Consider the following 23,766-nt stretch of genomic DNA (forward strand, 5'->3'; position numbering starts at 1 on the left):
TTTTTTTTTTTTTTTTTTTTTTTTTTTTTTTTTTTTTTTTTTTTTTTTTTTTTTTTTTTTTTTTTTTTTTTTTTTTTTTTTTTTTTTTTTTTTTTGGTTTTTTCGAAAGATCATTTGATACTCATCATTTTGCTTTCTTTCTTTCTTTCTTTTTTTTTTTTTGCTTGATACTGACAATTATAACTGTTTGGGCTCTAGATTCTTCGCCTACTGCATTAGGCTCGCAGCGAGAGACCGCCATAGGCTATCGAGCTTCAGCCGCATGAGAGAGGAGACCAGCTTGGATGTTGTACCACTGAGTAATAGAGTTAAGATACCTAGTAACCACTACAAAGTTACATCGAGGCAACATACAATGAAAACACAAGTCCAAAAGAGGCAGCGCCATTACCTACGGACATTCCTGTCCCAAACACCAGTTCAGAATTATAAGACCGTTGTAAGGCCTAGTTCGCCCAATAATACACCCCGTCTCCATCTACCTATATATGCGTTCCAGTTATCACTAATAAGACCAAACCGTAGCCCCTTACATATACTTTTCTACTAAACTAATATAAAAAGGTCAAAACCTTTTGAGGTTCGATGCTAGCCGTATTAGTCACCTATCAAATCATGTTGATAGCAGTATCGGATGCAGACATATTCATATATAGCATTTTGTGTCGCATCATTTTCTCCTCCTCCTATGAATCTTGTAAAGACTATATGCCGGAAAAATCAGGGTCTGCACATTCTCATATTAGCTGTAGCCGACAGTTCCTCAATACTGAAGCTGATGCTACCACTTTAAACCATCTCATAAGAGGTTTCACGTTCTCCTCTTCGACTGCGATTTTTCGTGTTCGCCTTCCTTCGCCTTCTTTGATCGAGGTACTCTACGCAATGGTAGGCCAGTTAAATCATAACTATCGCTTTATCATATGCATTGCAATCTGCAAGTGATTCAGAAGCACTGTTATATCGTGCCCTTCGCATATTGATGATTACATACGGTGCGAATACGTAGTTTTACTATACACACAGTCCCCGCCCCCACCATCCAGCCTCCGTGAGTCTTTGTGAGGAATGTCTTAATTTTCACTAACCTAGATGAAGAAATGCTGGTAGTATTTTGTTTTATTAATTTTTGGCCTCTCTTCGCATAAACGATATTTCCTTTACAATTCATCATATATTAACTTCATCTCTCTATATTTCCTTCAAGATTCAGCCAAACTCAAAAACCAGCATAGACTGAAAACTTCATAATGTCGAACAAGATTCCTGCTCTCCTCGAACAGTATCTGGGGCTACCTGAAGAGGCATCCTTGACAATCTTGACAAATACACTGGGCGCCTCGTCAAATTGGCTCGTTCTACGATACCTCTACTCAATATTACAGTCAGGACGAGGAGCAGATGCCGGCGTGGGTGAGAAAGAGGCGAGCCCTGGAGTTGTTTTTGTGAGCTTTATGAGAGACTTGGCTTTTTGGAGAGAGGGTGCAAGTAGATTGGTAAGAATTTTATTTGATTTAGCTAATCTTTTCTTCTTTTGAATGGCCGCTTATTTTTCCCAACGACAATAGGGCTTGGACTTGGACAGCCTAAGTAGAGCCGGCAAATTCAGCTTTGTGGATGGCTTGACAGGGCTGCTCTCTGGGGATCAGGGCTCGGAGACTACTGGAGACAAAGGAAGAGTGCTCAAGAGCGGGAAGCTGGATGATGTGAGGAGAAGTATCGAGACGGCAATCGCAGACGTGAGATCAGGTCCCAAGGTCTTGATTATCGACCAGCTTGATGAGCTATTGGCGATATTCGGAGAGGAAGATGTGACTGGACTGGCTTTAGAGGGAATGCTATTGTCCTTGAGAGAGGTGAGTTCCCTACAAAGGCATACTGATTCTCTTTCTACTGAAAAGAAGAAGAAAACGAAAATTGCATTAGGCTGACTTGTATAAAATCATCAGCGTATTCACACAACGGTCCTTACCTTCTCAGTAGATGACGCCCTTCTACGGAACCAGAGAACGTCGCTGGAGCGCTCGCATGCAGCATTGGTGCTCGCTCAAGCACATGCCGCAGACGTGGTTCTCAGCCTCAGGATGCTGGACACAGGCGTAGCCAAGGATGTGAGCGGCGTTGTAAGAGTCACAGAGCGCGATAGAGCAGAGGCGAGTGCCGAGTATCTATACCATGTTGGGGCGGATGGAAATGTCAAGGTTTTTGAGAGGGGTACTTGATAGCGTTATAATGCGGGAGTTTTTTGATGTTAGCTATTTTTTTTTTTTTTTTGAAAGATGAGCAGTTGTGTATTAATTAATGACATCGGTGTGGCATATAAAGATTGCTTACGAGCCAGATGGATGAGACGGAGAGAAAATGCTCGCGACCGCAAGATGGGCGATGGAGACTCATTCCTCAAACACATTATAGAAATCTCAAAAGTAGGAAAATTACGCAATACGTGAAGAATCAAGATGCCATTTCAGACTTTCGTTGACCCGAATCCCTACGGAATCTCCGGCGCGAAAATAAAAAGCAATTGGGGTTCCCATTTTTGAAAACAAACACCATTTGTCCCTTGCTCCCAAGCCCCCTTGTCCTTGATCAGTCGCCCAAAATGTACATCATCCGCCCCAGCACTCCCCTCATCTTCGAATCCCATGTAAAAATAAGAAGAGAGAGAGGGAAAGAGAAGACTGACAAAAAAAGATGCATCCGCTCATCACTTGTTTTTCCACGTAGTTGCAAAAATAAGAGAAGAGGAGAAAATAATGCAAAAAAGAATTTCGCCAGGATTTCATTAACCTCATGGACGGATTATTTTTTTAGTCTTCTATTTTTTGGTTTGTTTCCCTCTCTCCCCCTACTCCTCCTTCTACCCTTGTTTATGCATAGTGGTAGGAAGAGAGCATAAAAACGCTTCAGGTCTCTTAAGCCTCGGCCTCAGCCTTCTTGCCGAGTCTGGCGTTCTTGGGGGTGCCAGTCTGGAAGCCGTTCTTGAATCGTCGGGAAACGTCCTTGAGGTAGCGGGTGCGGCCAGTGCCGACGGTCCTTCTCCGCTTGGCCTTCTCGCTCCAGTTGTCTGTTGAAGTAGAGTTAGACGGCATTCTCGAGAGTATACAGCATGGAAACACAGTTGTCTCCTATGTCGAAACGCAGGTGAATCCAGGGAAGGGAGTGTACATACACTTTCGCATCTTAGCGGCAGGGTATCCGCAAGAGGCACACTCGTGCTTCTGGACGTGCAGCGAACGGCGGCCTAATGTCCATACATAATCAGCATGTCTGTTCGATCATTCATTGATCCGTTCAATCCAATCCGCCATCCAATCGCAATTGCCATCCTTGAAGTCAATCTGTCGATGCGAGATTCGTTTCTCGTAGCTCAGTAGCCCTCGTACATTCCTCCTTTTTCCGACAGGTGGTCTCGATCGATTCTGGATAGACGGCAATTGCGTGGAGGCATCATGAAAAGCCCGTATCCTGGTTGGAGGAAGAATAAAAACTAACCGCATCGTCGGCAGAGAGTGTGCGTCTTGTTGTGACGCTTACCAAAGCTGGAGGTACCCTTCGCTACACGCAGAAACAGCAGTCAGCCTTTAACGCTCGAAAACTCTCATCCCCAATCTCGAACAGTCTCAAGTCTCGACAAAAATCCCATCATTTCGCCCTCGATATATATTCTTCTCGCGCAGCCTCTCTCGGTATAGAGGCTACGAGTCGGGGTTTCGTAATAATGGGATCTTCGGAGACGGCGACTAGGAATAATGGGAGCAAAACGTACTCATCTTGGCGGTCGGTTGTGCTTAGGCGTGAAGTTGGATGACGATTTCACGAATGGTTAATTTGGGGGGAGAGCAACGCCTTTTTCGCGGTGGAGTGTCGAATTGCCAGCCCTAATTTTTGCGTGGGAGTGGCGGCGCCCGTCTAAACCACGTGATGATACCCTCGGCTCTGCACGTGACACCACGTTTTGCTTATCTCAAATTCGAGATTAGTCAGCGCATTGTTCCTCAGCCGCCGATATCCACCCAGTCTAAATAGTATTAGCCGATCTTAGATCTTAAGAGAGCCCATTAATCTCCAATGTGGGCAATACTCCATGTAAGTGAAGCCATAACAGCAGCCCATGAGCCTTTGTTTTATAGGAACATCGTCTCAGGTGGCCCAGTTGTTTTGGAAGCTAAAGCTTTGCCTACATTCCCTCCGATTATACTTCCACCTGGGTCTTTTATCGAGCACCTGCTACTCGGCATTCGAGAGGTCAGAGCCAATACGGATCGCAACTACATGCCACTTTTGTACGACTTTCGCAACTTTTCTACGTGAAAATTCCCAATATTCAACATCATTATCCAATGAATCTATGTCAATGAATCTTATACACTATCATAATGTCAAGATAACGACTGGCTGAGCAGGAAAAAGACTAATATACAACATAACCAGGCTCGCTAAAAAACCCATTCCTCTGGTCTTCTCATCAACATCATATGAAAAAGCTGTTATCCATGGCTATGAAATCGACATCGTCTAGGAATCAACACGACTCCGCGATTAGGTATCTTCGTTGCCAAAAGTCAATCTCATGAAAGAAAACATCCAAGGAAAAAAACAAAAGCAACAAAGTTGAGGCTCCTTTTAACTCCGTCCTTGTCCAACCCAGGTCATAAAAACAATATATGTGGAAAAATCCCAAATTTCCAAACAGCGAGCGCGAGAGAAAGAGGGATGGAATTTCCAGATCCAGCATTTGCTCCCTTTTCTCAACGCCGTACATCCAGCTAAAACCCAGTCTTTTTTAATGCTGTCATATCTCTTATGGCCATTGCTTTGGTCCAATGATTTCGCCATCGGATACATGCCTTGAAATTGCAGTCCCGTTAAAATCCATGGTCACCACGGCTGCATCGTTACCCCACCAGCTGGGGCTCTGCATGTTGGTCAAGTACAGCGTGAAGAAAATTAGCAGTGTGGATATGATAAGACCGCAGTCCAGCGCCGCTGAGGTGATGTAGTTGTACTGCAGCCACCATCCAGTGTATCTCCTTCGGATGTAATAGTTGAAAACAATACCGACGATACCCCAGCAGAGGTAGATGTTGACAGTCGCAGGAGGAAGCAAGCCAACTCCTCCAAAGATGACTGGAGCGCTGACATAGCGCCAGAAAGACTTGGGCCAGCGACGAGCCAATAGCCAAGTGGCAATGGGCGCGATGGCACCAACAAGCCAAAACCACTGCAGAGAAGAATAGAGAGCTCCATGGCTGAAGATTCGAGCAGGCCCAATGGCGCCCCAGATAATCGAGGCCGTGTAGAAGACGCGGCCACCGGGGCACGTATAGCCGTTCTCTTGATCATCAGCGCAGACGTTGGGGATATGGCCAAGGGCCCAGTTCATAACGACAATCTGAACGATTGCAGACCACACAGAGGCGAGAAGCTGCGAGGTGAACATGACACGGGGGGGCACTTTCATGTAGTGACCGAGCTTCAGATCTTGAGCAAAGTACAAGGCCTGAGCCATGGTAACATAACCATAATTCTTGAACATCATCATGGCAATAGGCCGGCCAGGCACCATATAACCAATGATGAATTCAGTCAGAACGTTGAGGCCAAGCTGGATGTTAGTGATGGCTTGGACGATACCGATGGGGATAATCCATATAATCGGAAGCAGGAGGCAGACAACGAATGCCCAGGCAGGAAAGCCAGTATCCCAGCCAGCAACTACGCCAAAGGAGATGGCAACCATACTGACGAATAAGACTATATAACGACCTCTGATTAGCATTATACTCTAAGCAAGAGGGTATAATTTTTGAAAGCTATGACTTACCAGCATACCACCATTCTTCAGCATCTCGGTATTTCTTCATCAGTCGCATATGAACGTCGTCCTCCTGGTGACGAGCCATCTTGAACTGCTTCCAGATCTCTTTTCCATGGTAAAGGCCGACGTGGATGAGCACGGCGGCAACGGCGGCAAACGACAGTCCGTAGGCGAGAGCAAATTGCGTCGGCAAAAAGAGAGGAGAGTACTCTTTGTATGCAGTCTCGTTAAATTTGAAGTCGCTTCCAAGGATTCGCGTAACGTTATAAACGTTGCCGAGGTTGTCGTACGAGTCGGATGATTGAACGGGGAAATAATCAGAATACCAGGTGCCGCTAAAGTGAATTCCCATGGAAATGACAACGAAGAAGACGATGATTCCGCCGAGCACGTTGGCAATGGCGTGGAAAGGAGGGATCAATGGCGAACCCAAGAAGCCGCTGTATACAGACCAGTCGAACGAGGTGGGCATAAGACCATATCCGTGAGCTGGACCGAAAATTTTGTTGACAACAACACTGTTTGGCGCAACCCAGACAACCCAGGCAAAAGAAGATAAGCCCTTGAAAATCCATCCGGGGAACCAGTACCAGATAAAGGCGCTAAATCCAACGATGAGGAACAGCTTGTAGCGGCCGATGGACCAACCGTTAGTCTTTGTCGGGTCAGATGGCGAGTGGTCGTGCAAGCTGTAGAAGAGAGCGACGTTGACCAAATCGGCTGGCCAGATCATGGCGGCAGGCCAAACCAGGAAGCGACGAGCCAGACCAGCCAGGCCGTATCCAGTACACAACGTGGTGATGCCGAAAAGAAGCTGGAAAGCCCAGCCGAAATCCTGCTTGTACCAGAGACGCTGAGCCAGTAGGACATCGGTGGCATACAAAACACCACCACCATAAGCAGCCTAAGGAAGAGCGAAAAGGTTAGGAAATCAGTTTTGAGCTAAACATCATCGAATCGTCCTTTAGCGGTTTGAAACACTTACGTTAGACATGGCCACGATGACAACATGTTCTTTGTGGTTGAATTTTCCGGGCCTGAGATTGAACTTGAGGCCAAAGAGATTCCATTCCTTGTCCGGCATGACCAAGTCCCAGCCGCGACCGATGGGATAAGCAATCAGCTGAACAACGTACGTCGTGATGGCGATACTAGGATTGCGAAGAGAGAAGAGCATGTTGACTCCAGAACCGATAGTGCAGAGAATCAGGCCGATAACCCAGGCTCGAATGGTGTTGGCAGGGACGTCGACATCATAATTTCGGACAACCGCTCGCACCTATAAGAGAGGGGAACCATCGATCAGTTTTACACAAACAAACATTACATACACGCAGCACATTTTACTTGAGCTTCTTCTATTTACATGTGGACACAACAAGAAGAGGATAAGAGAAAAAAAAGTTAAAAGCATACCTCAGGGTAAGGGCTGTTGTCTTCCATCAAGGCATGCTCGATTTCGATGCCCTTCTCAGCATTGCCCGTGGCAATAGCAGCGTCGACATCGTTGAGGTCGTCAATAGGCAGGTTGGGGTCGAATTTGTGAGCCTTTTCAAACTGTTGGAGATGCTGAAGATGTTGCAAACCAGGCATGTCAGTTTCCAGTGGACCGGGAATCGGGGTGATCTCCTCCGGCTCATGGCGCCGGCGGAAGATGGACGGCAACATGTCGACTTGTGAGAAGTAGTGGTGGTGGTGGTGGTGGTGGTTGTCGCCTCAGTCCTATGGATTTTTTTCGCCCTGGTCGTCGTCGCTATAAGCAGGCCACCGTCGCCCCGTCTGGTCGTCGACAGATCGAACGAGCCGAGTTCGAATCCAGTCGATTCGGAACCGGGCGAGGTCTGTCTGTGTGACTCGCTCACTCGCTCTATTTCTCTCTTTCTCTCTTTCTCGGTGAGGAAGGATTACAGAGGTGGGAGGAAGAGAGTGAGTGAGTGCGACGAGCTTGGCACAGGCAGATAATCGCTAGGACGCTAACAACGAGCAAACCCCATGGGCTGCACATACAGCGCAACTACGCCCTGCCAATCCAGGATGGCCTCGTTCTAGCGGCTGCTCCAACAAGACCAGCCGACCCAAGCCAAAGTGCCTCCCCCCAGGTCCGCGGCTCCATCTTGATAAAATTCCCCGCCAAATCACGGCCAGTGTGGCGCTCGAGCCCAGACCGAGACGAGAGACGGCGCAGCACAGTGCGCAGCTAAAAGAGTCGGTCCCTTGCTGGTTCCTGTCATCCACCATGTGCCAAACATGCTTGCGGGAAGGGCTCCCAAGGCTTGTGGCTGATTCTTGGGCAAATCAGCGTCGAGGTGGGTGGTGCAGAGGCCGGTGCCAATTCAGAGATAACCTGCTCGTCCTGGCCACCAGCTGTGTGTGGAAACGCAGACCTTCCTAATGAAGGATAGAGCGCCTCCACGGCTGAGCTTTGCAGGACAGTCCGAAGAACAGACGGGAGCACGGAGTGCGACATTCTTGTGAGACAAAAAAGGTTCTTTCGCTAATACAAGTAGGCACTTATCGGCCAAAGACTTTGTCGGCGCGACCGTATCGCTGAGGTTTACTCTGATCTACTTGCTTATCACCCATCAGTATTGTTGATGTTTACATTATCGAAATCCTGTCTAATCAGGCTAATTTGCTGCCGCAAACACAGCAAACCCAGCGTCCGAGGTACCTTGCAATACGAGCAGTACGAACGCACGACTAGACAGTTAGCATGTGCTTCTTTTCTTTTTCCTCCCCCTTGCCGTGCCTAGCTGCGAGGCGCAAAATAGTCTGTTTTGTCGGCCAGCCAATGATGGACAGGCCAAGAGGGGGGCCCTTTTAGCTCAACACACTTCCCAAGGATTGCCCAGGCAGGCCAGGACAGCAGAGGGCGAAAGAGGCCCTTTGTCCTTATCTCTTCCCCCCGCATGGCGTATTTCGAACTTGTAATCGCGAGCAGCTGAATCGAAAATAGCCGGATACACTTAGCCCAGCGTGTCAAGAGGCAAATCCGATCTCGGGACGGACGTTTGTTTTATGCTTTTTGGGGGAAGAAGATGCGCGCACTATGGGGATGACAGCAGATTCTGAGAGATTTTCTTTTTATAATTCTCCGCGAAGTCTGTTTGTGAGAGAGCGCCTTCTGGGTGGCCACTTTTGTCTGCGTACTGTATGTGTTCCAGCAAGCGACACGGTATCATCGCTCTACTATCGCCTTGATCTCTCGTCTCACCAACCACGAAAAACAGGGCGACATCCCGTTTCACCCCAGCCACGCACGCTCCATGCCATTTTTAGGGACTACTGTACGTGCATTCATGCTACGGCCAGAAATTCCCAGCCGCGTGTCGTGATGGCGTTTGCCAAGCAAAAGCCGAGACCCTGGGCAATGGCTAGAGATCCAGCCGCTTCTATCCTTTCTGACCGGGGCCTTCGAAGCCTCCCAATGATGCAAGCAACTGTTTTATTACGATTAGACTATCAACCCTATCCGAGTTGGACAGCTGAACCTGCTGGCTATATCATCAACCGACGATGCTTTCACTACCGCGTCTTCTCAGCAGCCACAGTACGATTAACCTGCTGATTACTGCTCATTTTGTGCGTGTTTCTGTGCTCCGCTCCGCCACCCGACAGTGTGGAACTTTTGACTCGGACCGGCCAAGGCAACAGAAGTTCCATGTCTCTTCCCGGCGCCGTTCTCTTTCTTACATAAAGGGCGGGCTACGGCTACGGGCCTCTCTGGCCCCTAACAAAAAGCTGATTCAGGGCACTTTTGTGTCTCTTTCGGCGAAGCTGGCTGACTCTTGCCTTTGCCGCTTGCTTTCACCTTGTTTCAAAGCCTATTTCACGGCTTTTGACCGGCGACGTTTTTGCCACACAGGATCTTTTTTTTTTTTTTTTTTTTTTTTTTTTTTGACTTACTTGCCAGCCATCCAGGTTCTCATTCCTTACTGATTGGTTTCTCCACACAGCGAGCGAGGCCATTCTCTCTTGGCTGTTCCACTGAAACCACAGTATTTGCTGTGGCCAAGGATGATCAACCGCTGAAAAAGAATGCGATGAGGCTGAATGCGCTTCCAACGCTCTTCCAACCTTCTTCCAACTAATACGCCAGAATTCTTTTCGTTGCTATGCCTAGCGCATCAGAAATTAAAACCCGTCCGAACAGAAGCTTTTACCATTGAAAGACGGGAATATCAGATGCACCATGACTTTTATAGTCGCAAACACTTTCTTCTCCTTCCTCCTTCTCCTTTGCGAATAGCTTGTCAACATTTGCAGACTACTTATCTATAGAGTGCGAAGCCCCAGCAATGCTCTATCCCAACACGTGTTATCCAGTACAAGTAAGATCGCATAGTGGAGAGCTACAATGTCACTAAAAGCGAGCCGAATACTACTATATGCCAGCTTGGGCATCAAGCTTATTTGTAACCGATTGTAGACAATGGTATAATACTAAGGCTGAAGCCGAAGACCTGCTCTTTTGCCTAGCAATACTACCTCATAGGCGCATAAAAGATCTTTTGTTTTTTCCATACATATATTGGGTATTGAAAATTTTCGGCTGCATATCAAAAAGTACCAGCAGCTGCCTCAAGCAACATTGAGACAAGAATGAAAAGAAGAGAACAAGAAAGAAGAAAAGAAGAAAAGAAGAGCCCCCAATGAGACGCCGAAAAATCTACAGTGGATTGAAATCGGCGACGTGTCCCATCGAGACGTTCCAGCGCGTGGCCCTGCCATGCGTAACCTCGTTCCACTCTTCAGATGCAAGAACTCCCCTCGTATACTCTTGCACTCTCTCCGTCAGCAGGTCTTGGCGCTTCACTTCCATCAACCTTGCTATCATGGCCGTGGCATGTGCATCCGCTATCGTTGGCCGCTTGCCAAAGATCCAGCGTTGTCCCTGGCTCTCCTCGAGAGTTTTGTCTAGCTCTTGGATAAAGATGCGGGCCTTGCCTTCAACGTCCTTGATGCCACTAGGAGTGAATACTGTGTTGTGACGTACGTCGTGGCTAAATAAAGACGTTAATGCTGCCTCTGGGCAGACACTCTAATCAAATTTTCGGAGCCAGTAACTTACAATACGCTTTTAATCTCCAATGCCCTGCGATGAGCTTCGGTCAAGTCCTTTTGCTCTAGTAGCTCGGCAGCTCGGTTTGGAAGTCCGTGCTTCTTTTCGTTGGCTCCTATCGTCAGGGTCTTGGCATGAAAACTGTACAGTTTGTCCAGCAGGCTCTGAATCGCTTCTCGGTGCTCCTCGGGAATAAGCTCTGGCTGTTTCTCGCATAGCCATTTGGAAATGTCATAGCTTTCTGCGAGTGGCGATGAGAATGTAGCCGATGTCAGTGCGGGAACCTGTTCAATGTCAGTATAACGCTGTCTTTACATTTCTCTCTCATGATATAGATCTGACAAATATAATCAGATATTGAAAACTGGACTGACCTGGCCTTTGGAGTTCACCAAAGTGAGATATTGTTCTGAAAAGTTCTCGTCTCGATGCAGATTCACCAGCTTTATCTCAACTTTTGGCGCCGTCTCCGGATTCAACCTTTTGCCTATTACCAAGGCAAACCGTACCATGAGCGAATACAGTGAAAATGGGAAATAGTGAAGAGTATAAACATCATTCTCGGCCGCCATCTTGTCTTGTATTTGTTGTCGCTGAGCCAACTTGGCTGGTTAGTGCCGCAAAGTTCAGAGTCGTTGGCCGATTGTCGCTCCAGAAAAGGTTACCAGAACCAGATTGAGTTGCGATTGGCGTCTGCTCTCAACGGTAGTCAAACAGCGATCCAGCGCTTTATATCTTGGAATGAACGGATCGATACCGGCGGATGCCTCTAATATGGAGTTGGGTCAATCCCGGCACGTGTGGAGCTCCGGCCTTCGCCGTCGCGTTCAAGATCGGATGCTAAGCTGCCGCTCCCTGCTCCCTTGGCTGCGCCTCGCTACGCCTCAGTTTCACCGAGAGTTTTCAACCGCAGCTGTCTTGGGCCTTTATGACGAAATACACCTTTGGTAGGAGATCTTTTAGATCTGGAGCAATTGCATCATACGATTTCTCGGTTTCCAGGAACCACTTGGGCAGTTTCTATACTTTTCCTTTCTCCACTAGCTGTTCGTTGTCAATTAGCTAGCAATTACGCGTTCAGAGAGACAACACAACATTGATTGGCACTACTGCAGTAATAGTGTAGTTTGGCATTTCCAGTGCAGAAAAAAAGACATTTGGGAGCTGCCAGGGAGTGCATCAATAATTCCTAAGGCGAGCACAAATTACCCAGCAATTAGATTTGGTGCTTCATCACATTTCAAGACAATGTCTTTCCACCCCTAATCATCCAGGCACATTTTACACGGCCACGAGAAACAGGGTCAATAGCCTGATCGCAGTCTACCCACCTGCTGTAAGGGTTTCCCCAATAGCCGATCACGATCTGCAGGCCATGATAGCATTGGTCCCACTGATCGTGTCTGTTGAGTAAGGATCAGCAATGCCGCCTCAATAATTCTCGCAGCTTCAGCCCCATTGGATTGTCGATAATAAACACTGCGTTTTTGGCTTTATATCCACCGTTAGGGTGCCGATTCATACATGTTCATCTCTTGTTCTGAATCGAACTAGACATATATCATCCAGTATGATGAAAGTCAATCGACAGCCTATCAGATGAGGCCCTTGAATGACATTGGGAAAAGAGATCCAAAAAAAAAAAACGTAAACCAGTTGAAGAGAAGCGTCTCATGACGGTAGAATGTCAGAGAATAATAACGAATCGCTTGTATCGTGAAGATGGTCCCTCCAATATTGAACAATATCAGCGGATTCATTAATATGAGACATTGCGGACCTCACACCAACGTATTTTCAGGAACAACATTGAACTTTATACCAAATCCCTCCCACTTTTTTGAGACATATATCGAGCAAAACCGGAGATCTCGTAGATGAGCACGTGGGGCGACAAGCCAAGTCGATCAAATTGTGGCACATGAAACATCTTTCATGATATCCACGCTATTTTGTATCTGTTGACCTTTTGAGAACCGTGCATTTGCTGCGACTGTTGTGAGCCTCATCCAATACTCTCTTGGATACGATGGTGGTAAGATGTAGCAGCTAAATATGTCTTAATTCAAGTATACAAAGTTAGAACAAACTTTAGCTTGAGAATATTATCTTCGTGAATACAGATGGGGAATTTGAGAAGTAGTCTGCTGTATATCTCCCCATAGCAGACCCGCTAGAGACTTGAATACAACGTGGCAGAGATAGCTCTCCATCGGGAAGTGATGGTCTTTGGACAGATTCAGCTACCGTAGAAATTCTTTAACAAAGGTATATGAAGATGTAGACGAATCCCCTGAACTTGATTTGGCTTGAGATGTATCTCAGATCCAAGAGGCGAGCATGGGAGGTCCCTCTAAACTGACGAATAATCAAGGGAGAGTAGCATTATCCAGAGAATAGTGAACGATCTGGCGCAAACCATGGCAATCCTCCCATTAGGTTTAGATGGTAGAAAATTAGAGTTCAAATGGCTGTAACACCATGAAGTTTAACGTTGATGTTATAGATGATGTATGAACGGGCCCTGGCGCTTAAGCATCTAGACCACGTTTATGGCATAGATCGAGCCAATCCGCCAGCGAGATCTTGACATATTATAGAAGTCTATAATCGGCGGTGTTCCTGGTACTTCAGTACCAACAGGCTAGTTTAACTGCCGCAATCATTGTCCCAATACTAAGTCGTTTGCTGACAGTTCAAAGTATCAGGAGTATGCAGGAAACAAAGCATCTATCCATAAACAACGATAAGTTTGAGATATGGAAGTATAAAACAAGAGGCCTGATTTCGATCTTTATAGAGACTGCTATACAGTGATGAATATATAGGCAGTTTCTCCTTAAGCCAGTAGAGAGACATAGAAAATAACGTTATCACTCGGGAGACCAGTAAAGAGACTATAAAAGCTTCGATAATGGCAAGAATACCTATCAGTGGTGTTTAGGATGCGATTTTTCAGGACCAAAGTCTCTCTTTCTATGTAGCACCTTTCATTACCAGGCAAAGACTCGCCCAATTGTGGTAGTTGATTCATTTGTGCGTATACAACAGCAACTTCTTCCTCCGAGGCCAATTCTAGGAAAATAGGACAAGTGTCCACGAACAATACGACTAGAGAACACCACATGTGTGCGACTACTTTGCAATAGACTTCAAATGTTGCGTCACAATGGTTTGTAGAGGCACCGTCACCGACGAGACGATGTTCAAAACTCTATACCAAGTACAGAGTACCTACTGCAAACACCATACCACTGAGTAGGTATCTCGCCTGGCTATCCGCCAATCGCAGAATCGGATCGAACACGGGCCAGCACAGGTCGATAAATCACAAAGGGTGGCTTGGGCTCCCGGAGCGTCGCTCCTACACGTAGATGATCGACAGGGGGAGCCGCTTTTCTAGCTGGGTCCTTCAGGGGGGAGAGCTGTGCCAAGATAGCCAATTGCCAAGATTGAGAGCACATCCGCACACGTGTGTGGTGCGTACAGAATGCTCAAAGTTTGATACTGCAACCCTTGGCAGTGTCACTATCTGCCAAGTAGGGTTGCCTGGGAGCAGCAAGTATAACAGCTACAGCTCATAACCCATCTATCCAAACTGTCAGCAGCAATTAATAAAGACGTAAAATTGGTTAGAGATTATCAATTGGCGTGCTCATTCATTATCCTTGTGTTGTTTACTTTCTTGACTAGATCCGGAGAATATTGCGTGCTATCACGGCTCTCGATAGGCTTCTCTGTGGCGTCAAGCGCTTGCCAATAGCCTCTCTCGACGGTCCTTCCCGAGCCCCATGGGGCAGCATTGGTGTATACGAGGCGGGAGACTTCCGTCTGGTATGCCTAGTGGCAATATTACGCATCTTGTTCCATACGAGGACTGCGGTGCTCTCTGGATTCCGCAATACGCTCGCGCCGCCAATGAGCGAAGGCAAAGCCACAGACGCATGGTACGAGTGCCGTGGCTGCTCCGCTGCTCCGCTGCTCTGCAGGTAGTACGCGTAGTATGCCGCTGTTCGTATTTCAAACAAGAAATGCCCCAAGCAAAGGATGATACTAGTCGTATTGGTTGCGTCCCCTATTCAAGACTCGCTAGACTTGGCGCCAGCGAAAGGAGATGGGGAAAGCGGCTGTGTATTCCCACAATCCGATATCATATTCCATCTGCATTTGCCTGCACCCGTTAGCATATTGAGAAGACGTCATGGCGATAAAAATAACTAGCCGAAAACACACAAGAGGCAGCCGGCCGGCGCCTTTGCTCCCGTAGCCTGTGTCAGGTTGAGTGGAAGCTCCATAAAAACCGCTCGACAGGAGCGCTGTCAAGAGCGTGCAAAGTCGAAAATTTCAAGGGGGGGTGTCCAGTGTCCAGTGAGTGGTGGAATGGCTTTGCCTGTTTTGCACAGTAGTTGCTGGGTTGGATCGATCTAGGCGAATAGTAGCGGCGGGGAGCATTTGCCGTGCATTTGGCAACGCCCTATTAAGACATTTGTCTGCCAAAGCTACCACTCAATTCGTATTGGTTTATATTTGGAAATAACTTGAAAGGGGAAATGACTTCTGGCTAACAACCCTGCAAATTGAAACTCCCACAAGGCAGCGAACAGTATTAGTTGAGAATCAGGGTGATTTCACGCAATTCAGTCCTGACCCTTAAACTCCTCGAGTTGGGTAGCTACTAAGGTATACTTTGAGGGCAACCATCTCTCATTAAACTTTTGATGAAACCGAGTTGTGGCGTTATCATCAGCAATAATAGATATGAACAACGAATAGTTGTATCTCTTTACCTCCAAAGAAGCAAAAGAGGGTTAGAAGAAAAGGAAGGTTAAACTATTGCTTCAAGCAAGCATATGTGGGCTTGAGTGTTCGATCATTGTGTTTCTAAGCGACTGTTGACCTCTAGCTCTACGATGGTGTATAGAACCTCTGGTTACAATTGTATAGTATCAAATACCTCTAGCAGCCTCGAGCATTATATCCTCATTCGGTGGCTTTTGTTCTATAAACTAGATTTCCCTTTGTTGAAAACCAATGAATATAAATTCATATAATAATAAATTTATCAATTTTTTTAATGACTTTTTTTTTTTTAACTTCATGCTTCTTAACAACATGAAGTGACTCAGGGTTTAGGTATTATCAGAAGGTGCTTCTTGTACCTTTCACGGCACGAATCCTATTGGCCTGATACAGGCCTGATAAGGGTGCAGCTGCAGTGCATGCTACAGTCTCCTTATCAACAAGCATCCTGCGCACGACCGTTGCAGGTTAATGAAAAGGCTGCAGTATATACAGGCACAGGCGGCCTGGCTCCTTGCAGCAGCATTAGGTACATACAGTGCCTAGTGGGGTATAGCAGTATGGATAATGGGAGACTCTGGCTTTAGTGGTCTATGATGCCATGCTCCGTCGACAGCTGACGAATCCCGGGCTAATGCACGTCTGTTGCAACGGCAATTTCCTATGCCAAGGTTTAATGCGGGGGCAGCGCAGCGCAGAGAGGCGATCGGGGCGCTGCGGATGGCCGATAGTGTCAGGTACAGAAACATGTTATGCGTTGTGGCTGTACACCATGGAGCTTGTACTGGAAACTTGTCGCTTGACCTGCCCTGAGATGTAAGCAAGAAAAAAAAAGCATTGAGTATCTCAGCAGGTTTGCTTGCTGGGTAATCCCTAAAAATACTGCTATAAGGGCACAAAAAGAACCTGGACCTTTGAAGAAAAAGAAACAGGCAAGCATTTGGTATTTTGGTACTTCTACAGTCCACATGGAAGTGTGCTATCGGCTTAAGAGAAGCAACACTGCCATAGTCGAGCTTTGACGTTACACATAGTCTAGCCGTTGTGCCACTGCTTCGGCACTGCTACCACAAATCCGTTTCGCACATGAAATTTCTTCTCTTTTCTTTTTCTCTCCTTGGCCATGGCCGAAGGCGGCATGTGAAGTGGCATAGTGGGAGCTTCTTCCGGCCGCTCCGCGAAAGGCCCCCACTCCACTCTCGAAGTACCGAAGAAACTGCAACGAGAAACGGGGTTCGGAGCTTTTTCGACACATGGAAAAGTGAAGAAGAGAGAGAAACCCGAAACAAGCACCCTAATAATGCATTGGCCGTATACGAAGTGCTCCATACTGTGAAAAGCTTCTCTTAGGGCTTGCCAGCATCGTTCGCTGTCAACAAGTAGCTATACTCCGGAGGACAGGGGGGGTCGCCCAACGGACAAGGGTGGGTGAGGCTCCAATTCGTCGAGAATCTGACTCGAAAAAAGAAGAAAAGATTGCAATCTTGGAAAGCTTATCCCGTCTTACGGGCAAGGCAGGCCCTGATCGATAGCGCCCGGGGCTGTCAAGACTGCGAAACAGACGACTGACGAATTCGTCGAGCAGGGAGTAAATTTGATACAACAGCATATACATAGGTACTATGTACAATAGATTCCTTTTTGTAGCATCAATCCATTGATGTCTAAATGTTCTGTTTTGCGTGCTCAAGAGCTCCCTCAAAGCCCTAAAGCGGCATTCAGCACTAACAAACCTGCTCCGCTTTAGGCTCCCGGTACCTGTGCCTTGTACCTGTAATCCTCAATGGCCTTCATGTGGCAGACGTAGAAATTTTTTGAGTGAGCGGGCCGTCGCTGGAATGGATGTCACCAAGCCCGAGTGGTGTGGCGGGAGTACAGCCAAAAGCAGTGTAACCAGCCCTTTGCGCGGTATGGCGCTAGCGGCCGCTGCGCCTGATGACCTCTCCCGGCCAGGGTGCTAGCAAAAAGTCAATTCGCAGCCAATACGCATAGCGTATTTATCGACACAGGATTGGGTGAGGTGAGTGGGCTGCAAATTAGAGGCAGATGTATGGAGCAGGTAATTTGATATATACATACTATGAATAGGACTGTACTCGTATATTGGGAGGTAGTTGGCTGCATAGCATTCCAAGCCCGACTTGGCAGCTGTGGAAGCAGCAATTGGTCAGCGCAGAGTGGTTCTCATACTACAGTATCACTGCCTTATTTTGTACCTGTAAAGGAGATATCAGAGTCTATGGCATTTATACGTTTAAGCTTCAGCTACAAACAGTTGCTATTGCATGTCATCAGATAATTATTAGACGTGAGATATTTACAACTAGTTTATTGTCCTATTCCTTTTCTTCATTTTTTACAAGATGCGGAGCGCCAAGCAATGATACCCCGTGATTCACCAACAATTCTTCAGCGCTCAGAGCCATGCAGATGGACCTCGTATCTCGCTAGCAAACTCGTATTCAATGATCCCTTCTATATGCGCTTATAGCTTATAGTATTAGCTTTTCGCTTTGTCTTTCCAGCTTGATCTTCGCACTCGTAAAAAAAAAAACTCTCCTCTCCCTTTCCCTCCTCGGCATCATCTCCTCGGCATCATCTCCTCTTCCCTTTCTCCCTTTCTCTCTTGGGCTGTTCTCCGCCGTCTCATTCGTTCGCTCATTTGTTTATTCCTTCATTCCCCAGCAGGGCTTTAGCGCCTCCCGCTACTGTCCGCATTGCCGAGGGCGGCTGATGTCACGATACGTGCTGGGGCAACTTTCTCGGTCTGGGCTCGTGTCACTGCGCGCTGACAGGCTCTGAATGATATCGAGTTCATGTGCCCTTGGGAAATCCGGCTTGAAACAGATACTTTAACGAGCAGAGGAGCAGCTGTGCGTTAGCGACGCCCCACACTTGGATGGATTCATTGCCTAATATGTACTCTGCAGTTTCAGTACCTGACCGGCGCCCAGCAGAGCACGGCAAAGCATACAGCCACCGCGCAGGCGATTTGAAGATTCGACTTTGAGGTACCCTCGGTGCTACCGCAATGCTATAGAGGCTTGGGCCAGCCCTAATAGCCCTCGAGCCGGGTTTCTCAAGAGCAAGCCAACCACTACATATACCTACGTGTATACATGCTGCAGAGTCCACGTTTCATTAGGTTGTCTCGATAAGTTGTCTCGATATTTTCACTTCTCAGTGTAAACGCACACGCCCAACGCAGAGACCTGCATTATCTGTGTGGCACTCGCTTGGTGCCTTGGCGTTTGGCTGCTGCCAGTACAGTAGGCATTGGGAAATAAAGCAAGAGAAAATAGGGGATCGCAATCCCAAGCCAAGGGGAATCCACCCCTGGACGCCGCCGCTCCCGAGGCATGCTGGAATGCTCGCTTTGCGCTAGCCTCCAATTCTACGCGGCCGAGGGCTCCGCAGCACGCAAACGTACGAGACCTGAGCAAGCATTCCCGGTCTTGGAATATCCAGCAAGACATTGACGGTTCTTGGCCTCATTGTTCGTCCCTTTGGTCAGGTAAGTGGTCAATGATACTGGAGTTTTAGGTGCTGGGAGCTATAGCAGGTAGAGAGTAGGAATAGTGTACTACCATGCCTGCACAGAGATACGATTCGGAGCACATACACGCCATCAAGTCGTACCATGTGGCCGGCTTCGCATTCACTCGTCTTGTTTCCTCTCCCTCCAAGTAGTGATACTGATACTAGTATCACTACTGCTATTGCATGCAATCTGCAGAGTGGCTTTCTCTCTCTTCCTCTGGTTTTATTTTCATATCATTTCCTTTCCCTTCCCTTCCCTTCCCTTCCCCTCCCCTCCCTTTATATCCCCTCTTCCCTTCAATATCTTCCCCCTCTGAAAAGAAGTGAAAAGAAAAACTCTGTCTTGGCCTGCGCCACAACCCTTTGCAAGTACTATCGGCATCGACAATCCAGGCCATTTTTAGGGCTCCATTGTTGGGGCCACGGCGCCGCAGGGAGCTCCGGGAGCACGGAACGCTAGCCATTGAGCGCTGAAGCCCAGCGAGTGCCAGGCCAGGCCTGAGCCATCAGCCAGCCCAAGCCTCTCCCTCTCCTTCCACTGATCGACCTGCCTGGAGCTCTTTTTTTAGCCTCCATCTTGCTAACTTTGCCGGTTTCTCCGCCACCTCAGCTATTTACCATCCGCGACTAATTCGAATCCGCTCCTACGAACAGAATCCATCTCCTCTTTCAGCTGGGCTAGGGTCTGCCGCGTACAACGCACCAGCCGGGCCATTCGCTTTCTCCCTGGCGCGCCGTCTCCATCCATTCGCTCGCTCATGCACCCTGTCGGTCGTTTCGCGTACAGGCAGCTAGACAAGAGCATCGCCGTCCAGTCTCTCCTACGCAGCACATAATTCCGATCGGCTATCCGAATAACACGCCCCGTCTGCGGCTATTTTTTCTTTTCTTTTTTGGACTTCATTATTCGACAAGCAAATCAAGCCACCGCGCGGCTGCTGTCCATGTATGCTTAATTCTTACTCGCCTCGACTCGCCTCGACTCCGCCTACACACGTCTGTCCTACAGAAAACCCCAGATAATTTCCCATCCGTCCACTTATCTCTTCAGCCCTCTCGTCCCACCATCCCCAGGCCCTTCAGACCTTTTGAACAAGGCCTGAGTTGCTGGTTATCCTTCGTTATCTGCCACCCGTCCGTTGCTGTAAGCAACCCACCTGCCCCTATCCCACACCCCCCAAAGGAAAAAGAAGAAAAAAAATCCCCAATCGGCCACCTGCATGCTTGTTCAAAGTCTTTTTCAAAAGATTTTTTTTCTTCTAACATTGAGTCACCAGTTATACTGCCTCTGAGTTAGAGCTTGCTTTGCCTCTATCGCTTTCCCCCCCCAATATCATCTTCTTCACAACTCAACTACCGCTATCCCGCATTCAGAGCCGTCGAATCGAACTGAAGCCGGCACGCGATTTGAAACGGTCCACTTCGTCGCCCTAGTCAGCTCTAACTATCCCACAGTCGAGTTGATATAGTACTTGCTTGCGACCGCGATATCGACCAATTGCTGTATGCAGATTGCGCTGGTTAGCCCACTCCAAAGACGTTTACGCTTCTTTTACCGTACATACATACGGATATAACTGTTTTGGTCCGCCGACAAGGATATACCCTTCCCGCTTGCTCGCGCGTCGTGGGACTTCGGCCACACGGCCATCGTGAGAGGCCGCTGCCCTCCCATTTCCCAGATCTTAGCCACTTCACTAACCCCCATTGGGTTCGAACAAAATAATGGCACCCAAGGCGCCCCGTCTCAAGACTCTATCAGGTTTGTCATCCCACCCCCATGCCGCTTCTCACAGACACGCCCCAATTCCTGTACTTGAATATCCACCCTGGCACTTTGCCCGTCCCAAACTTTTAGTGTCCTTTCTCAGTTATTCTTTTCTTCCTAAGCCTCGCTTGGCCCAAACAATTCCTCCCTGTTGATTCCAACTTCTTGTCCCTCTTTTTTTTTTACCCGTTCTCTCCCAGATCCTCAATCTCGAGTCCTTCCTTCGCAGACAGAGCGGCCTGTTAGATGCAGCGCTCTAGATCCTACCATTCGTTATGAGTGATCAGCTAATGCGCGTATGCTCAGTTGGAGGCAATCCCGTCTCGGCCTTCCTGTCATGGAGACTCCAGGCCACCAACGCCTGCGACGTCACACTAGTATGGAAATCAGGTTTTGAGCACGTCTCTCAATATGGCATCTCTTTCAAGTACGTAGCCATTATAGGCGGCCCTTGATCTTTACCTATTCCTTCCTAACATCCGCCAATGCAGGTCACAAACTTTTGGGAATGAGCGTTTTAAACCCCGGCATGGTAAGCTTTGATAATGCGTCCTGTCCCCCGCGAGATGGAATAATGAACAAACGTACTGACGCGCGTTCCCCTTTCTCAGTCGTCAAAAACCCAGAAGATGCTAGCGGAAACCGAGACGGTCCCTTCGATTACGTCATTCTTTGTGTAAAGGCCCTTCCCGATGTGTACGATCTCGCCGCCGTTATCGATTCCGTCGTGACTCCTCAGCACACCTGTATTCTTGTCAACACCACTCACACGCTTGGAATCGAGAGCGCAATTGAGGAACGCTTCCCGACCAATGTCGTCCTATCACTTGTCTCCGGAGCCGAGCTCAACCAGCTCGGCCAGAGCGAGTTTGAGCACAAGGGTTCACCAGATGTTTGGATCGGACCTGCCAGTCGGAATGCCAACATTCCACAGTCTATCCAAGAAGACATGGCTCAAGCTATATCCATGACGCTTAGTTCCGGCCAGGTGAATAGCCAGGTATCTCCCAACATCCGACAACAGCAATATGAGAGAGTAATTGGGTAAGTCGTCGTCAGCTTTATCAAGATGGCTGGAGATTTTCTTGGCTTGGCTGACAGAGTAATATGTGCACAGGCCCATTGCTTTCCACCCCGTCAGTGTGATATTCGAAACATCTAATCATGTAGCGCTTTTGGAGAAAGTGGGCGTAAAGGATATGGTCTCCGATGTCATTGACGAACTCTTGCGCCTGGCTGAGGCTAACGGCTGCAAATTCCCGCCCAACTTCAAGCAACTGACCATGGACGACATGTTGAAGCCCAATCAGACCGAAAGCATCATGTGGCAGGATTATATTGCCAGGCGGCCCATGGAAGTTGAGACATACCTCGGATCACCGATAAAGCTGGCCCGCGAAGCCGGAGTCCCCGTACCTCGAATTGAGACCCTCTACGCCATCCTCCACAACCTGAATATCGTCAACCGCAACCGGCCGAAGGACGCAGCACCTGGCTCGCCCAACAACGCATCACCGCTTCCTCCTCGGGGACCTTCTCAAGCTGGCTTCCGACCTATGATGCCCAATGGCAACGGAATGCCTCGTCAGCAGCCACGGCCCAGAGCATCGTCCAATTTCAGCAACGCGGGAGGAATGCGTAGGCCACCGCCAATGGCAAATGGTGGGCCCAATGGTTACGGAAGACCACCTATGAATGGTGGAGGTTCTCGTGCAGCATCTCGACGCGGCTCAATGGATGGCAATGATTTAGAAGAGTTCTCTCACCTTGTCCTGTACGATGATATCCCAGAGGGCCAAGAGCAGTCATTTGGGACCGAAAACTCAGATATGGCTCTCAGAGAGCGAGAATTGCAAATTCGCCAACGAGAGCTAGCTTTGAGAGAGCAGGAGATGCGGATGAGGCGCGGTCCTCCTCAGCCTTCTGCGCCCCCCTCTCGTCGAGGTCCACCACCTTCCAGGGGTGGGTTTGACGATGACGATGAAGACGACGATTATTTCGATCCATCCATGGCCGCCAACGTTCCCGTTATAGACCCTGATAATTTCGATATGATGAGCGTCACCTCCAAGAAGAACCGCAAGATGCCTGGGCCACCTCCATCCCAGATGCGACGAAACCCCGAAGGAGACGGCCCGCCATCCAAAAGCAGCCGCTTTCGACCTTTTGGCCGCCATCGTTCGAGCCAAATGAGCCAAATAAGCCAAATGCCCACGGTGAACGACAACATCTTGGATGATCCTCTGCTGAGCTTTACCTCGAATCGATACGGGGCTGTGGACCGTGGTGCCATGGGCGCCAGCTCTCGTGCCAACTCTTTGACTGCCGCTCGGATGGATGAGATGCAGTTCGGCGGCCCTGTAAGCGGACACACCATGACTATGACAGGTGGCTACCCTCGTCGAACTAGCCAGTCGCCCGGAAATCAATACAGCCCGTCGATGCGAGGTGGGAACGGCAGGCCTTCGCCGCCAAATGGATTCGGACCTGCAAATGGCCAGCCATCGCCACCTAATGGCGCTCGACAACCCGCCCCTCGGTTCCCCCAAGGACCAGGCAATGGAATGGCACCTCAGCAACTTGAGCAGCAAATCGGGGTAAGCTCTTTCAACCCCCCAAAATCTAGAAATGATCGTAGTCTGACTGGTAGTGCGAGCGCTAGCGCGGATAGTGACTTCAGCTCCGAACGATCGACTCACAGCAGCCAAAGGAGTCTTCAACAGCGATGATAGCGGCGGCGACAGCAAGGGCCTTGGATCGACCATCAGGCAAAAA

General features: G+C 48.4%; 6 protein-coding genes across 6 annotated transcripts; 3 read left to right on the forward strand and 3 right to left on the reverse strand.

Moving 5' to 3' along the window:
• The first annotated feature begins 449 nt into the window (after positions 1-449).
• GGI43DRAFT_111837 (uncharacterized protein) lies at positions 450-1,053 on the forward strand. The gene has a single exon (XM_083198928.1). It carries the CDS (start codon positions 586-588, stop codon positions 943-945), a length of 360 nt encoding a protein of 119 aa, XP_083058214.1. The 5' UTR covers positions 450-585; the 3' UTR covers positions 946-1,053.
• Position 1,054: 1 nt separating this feature from the next.
• Positions 1,055-2,412, forward strand: GGI43DRAFT_111847 (uncharacterized protein). Its single transcript, XM_083198929.1, has 3 exons — positions 1,055-1,496; positions 1,569-1,856; positions 1,950-2,412. The coding sequence occupies exons 1-3, from the start codon at positions 1,251-1,253 to the stop codon at positions 2,220-2,222; spliced, it is 807 nt and encodes a 268-aa protein (XP_083058215.1). The 5' UTR covers positions 1,055-1,250; the 3' UTR covers positions 2,223-2,412.
• A 1,751-nt stretch (positions 2,413-4,163) lies between these two features.
• GGI43DRAFT_410686 (OPT oligopeptide transporter protein-domain-containing protein) lies at positions 4,164-7,891 on the reverse strand. The gene is made up of 4 exons (XM_083206646.1): positions 7,238-7,891; positions 6,807-7,100; positions 5,828-6,725; positions 4,164-5,757 (listed from the first exon to the last, which is right to left on the reverse strand). The coding sequence occupies exons 1-4, from the start codon at positions 7,487-7,489 to the stop codon at positions 4,805-4,807; spliced, it is 2,397 nt and encodes a 798-aa protein (XP_083058216.1). The 5' UTR covers positions 7,490-7,891; the 3' UTR covers positions 4,164-4,804.
• A 2,405-nt stretch (positions 7,892-10,296) lies between these two features.
• GGI43DRAFT_111903 (uncharacterized protein) lies at positions 10,297-11,966 on the reverse strand. Its single transcript, XM_083198930.1, has 3 exons — positions 11,258-11,966; positions 10,893-11,167; positions 10,297-10,824 (listed from the first exon to the last, which is right to left on the reverse strand). Exons 1-3 carry the CDS (start codon positions 11,453-11,455, stop codon positions 10,491-10,493), a joined length of 807 nt encoding a protein of 268 aa, XP_083058217.1. The 5' UTR covers positions 11,456-11,966; the 3' UTR covers positions 10,297-10,490.
• Positions 11,967-12,450: 484 nt separating this feature from the next.
• On the reverse strand, positions 12,451-13,132 carry GGI43DRAFT_410697 (uncharacterized protein). The gene has a single exon (XM_083206647.1). The coding sequence runs from the start codon at positions 12,641-12,643 to the stop codon at positions 12,479-12,481; it is 165 nt and encodes a 54-aa protein (XP_083058218.1). The 5' UTR covers positions 12,644-13,132; the 3' UTR covers positions 12,451-12,478.
• An 8,134-nt stretch (positions 13,133-21,266) lies between these two features.
• GGI43DRAFT_385845 (ketopantoate reductase PanE/ApbA-domain-containing protein) lies at positions 21,267-23,720 on the forward strand (the record flags this gene model as incomplete). Its single annotated transcript, XM_083203713.1, has 4 exons — positions 21,267-21,418; positions 21,483-21,523; positions 21,603-22,035; positions 22,109-23,720. 4 exons carry the CDS (start codon positions 21,267-21,269, stop codon positions 23,718-23,720), a joined length of 2,238 nt encoding a protein of 745 aa, XP_083058219.1.
• Positions 23,721-23,766: the final 46 nt, after the last annotated feature.

This window comes from Trichoderma evansii (assembly GCF_050947405.1).
Source record: "Trichoderma evansii strain SZMC 28006 chromosome Unknown GGI43scaffold_17, whole genome shotgun sequence".
In the NCBI taxonomy this organism is placed as follows: Eukaryota; Fungi; Ascomycota; class Sordariomycetes; order Hypocreales; family Hypocreaceae; genus Trichoderma; species Trichoderma evansii.

What these genes read in the sequence shown, in the direction of transcription:
- GGI43DRAFT_410697 (XM_083206647.1), bottom strand. Translation starts at nt 12,643, where the DNA reads ATGAATCCGCTGATATTGTTCAATATTGGAGGGACCATCTTCACGATA.
- GGI43DRAFT_111847 (XM_083198929.1), top strand. Translation starts at nt 1,251, where the DNA reads ATGTCGAACAAGATTCCTGCTCTCCTCGAACAGTATCTGGGGCTACCT. An exon ending in GAGAGGGTGCAAGTAGATTG is followed by an intron (nt 1,497 to 1,568) that starts GTAAGAATTTTA and finishes CAACGACAATAG; the next exon opens with GGCTTGGACTTGGACAGCCT. An exon ending in TGCTATTGTCCTTGAGAGAG is followed by an intron (nt 1,857 to 1,949) that starts GTGAGTTCCCTA and finishes TAAAATCATCAG; the next exon opens with CGTATTCACACAACGGTCCT.
- GGI43DRAFT_111903 (XM_083198930.1), bottom strand. Translation starts at nt 11,455, where the DNA reads ATGGCGGCCGAGAATGATGTTTATACTCTTCACTATTTCCCATTTTCA. An exon ending in TGGTGAACTCCAAAGGCCAG is followed by an intron (nt 11,168 to 11,257) that starts GTCAGTCCAGTT and finishes GACATTGAACAG; the next exon opens with GTTCCCGCACTGACATCGGC. An exon ending in TTGGAGATTAAAAGCGTATT is followed by an intron (nt 10,825 to 10,892) that starts GTAAGTTACTGG and finishes GTCTTTATTTAG; the next exon opens with CCACGACGTACGTCACAACA.
- GGI43DRAFT_111837 (XM_083198928.1), top strand. Translation starts at nt 586, where the DNA reads ATGCTAGCCGTATTAGTCACCTATCAAATCATGTTGATAGCAGTATCG.
- GGI43DRAFT_410686 (XM_083206646.1), bottom strand. Translation starts at nt 7,489, where the DNA reads ATGTTGCCGTCCATCTTCCGCCGGCGCCATGAGCCGGAGGAGATCACC. An exon ending in ACAACAGCCCTTACCCTGAG is followed by an intron (nt 7,101 to 7,237) that starts GTATGCTTTTAA and finishes CCTCTCTTATAG; the next exon opens with GTGCGAGCGGTTGTCCGAAA. An exon ending in TCATCGTGGCCATGTCTAAC is followed by an intron (nt 6,726 to 6,806) that starts GTAAGTGTTTCA and finishes GCTCTTCCTTAG; the next exon opens with GCTGCTTATGGTGGTGGTGT.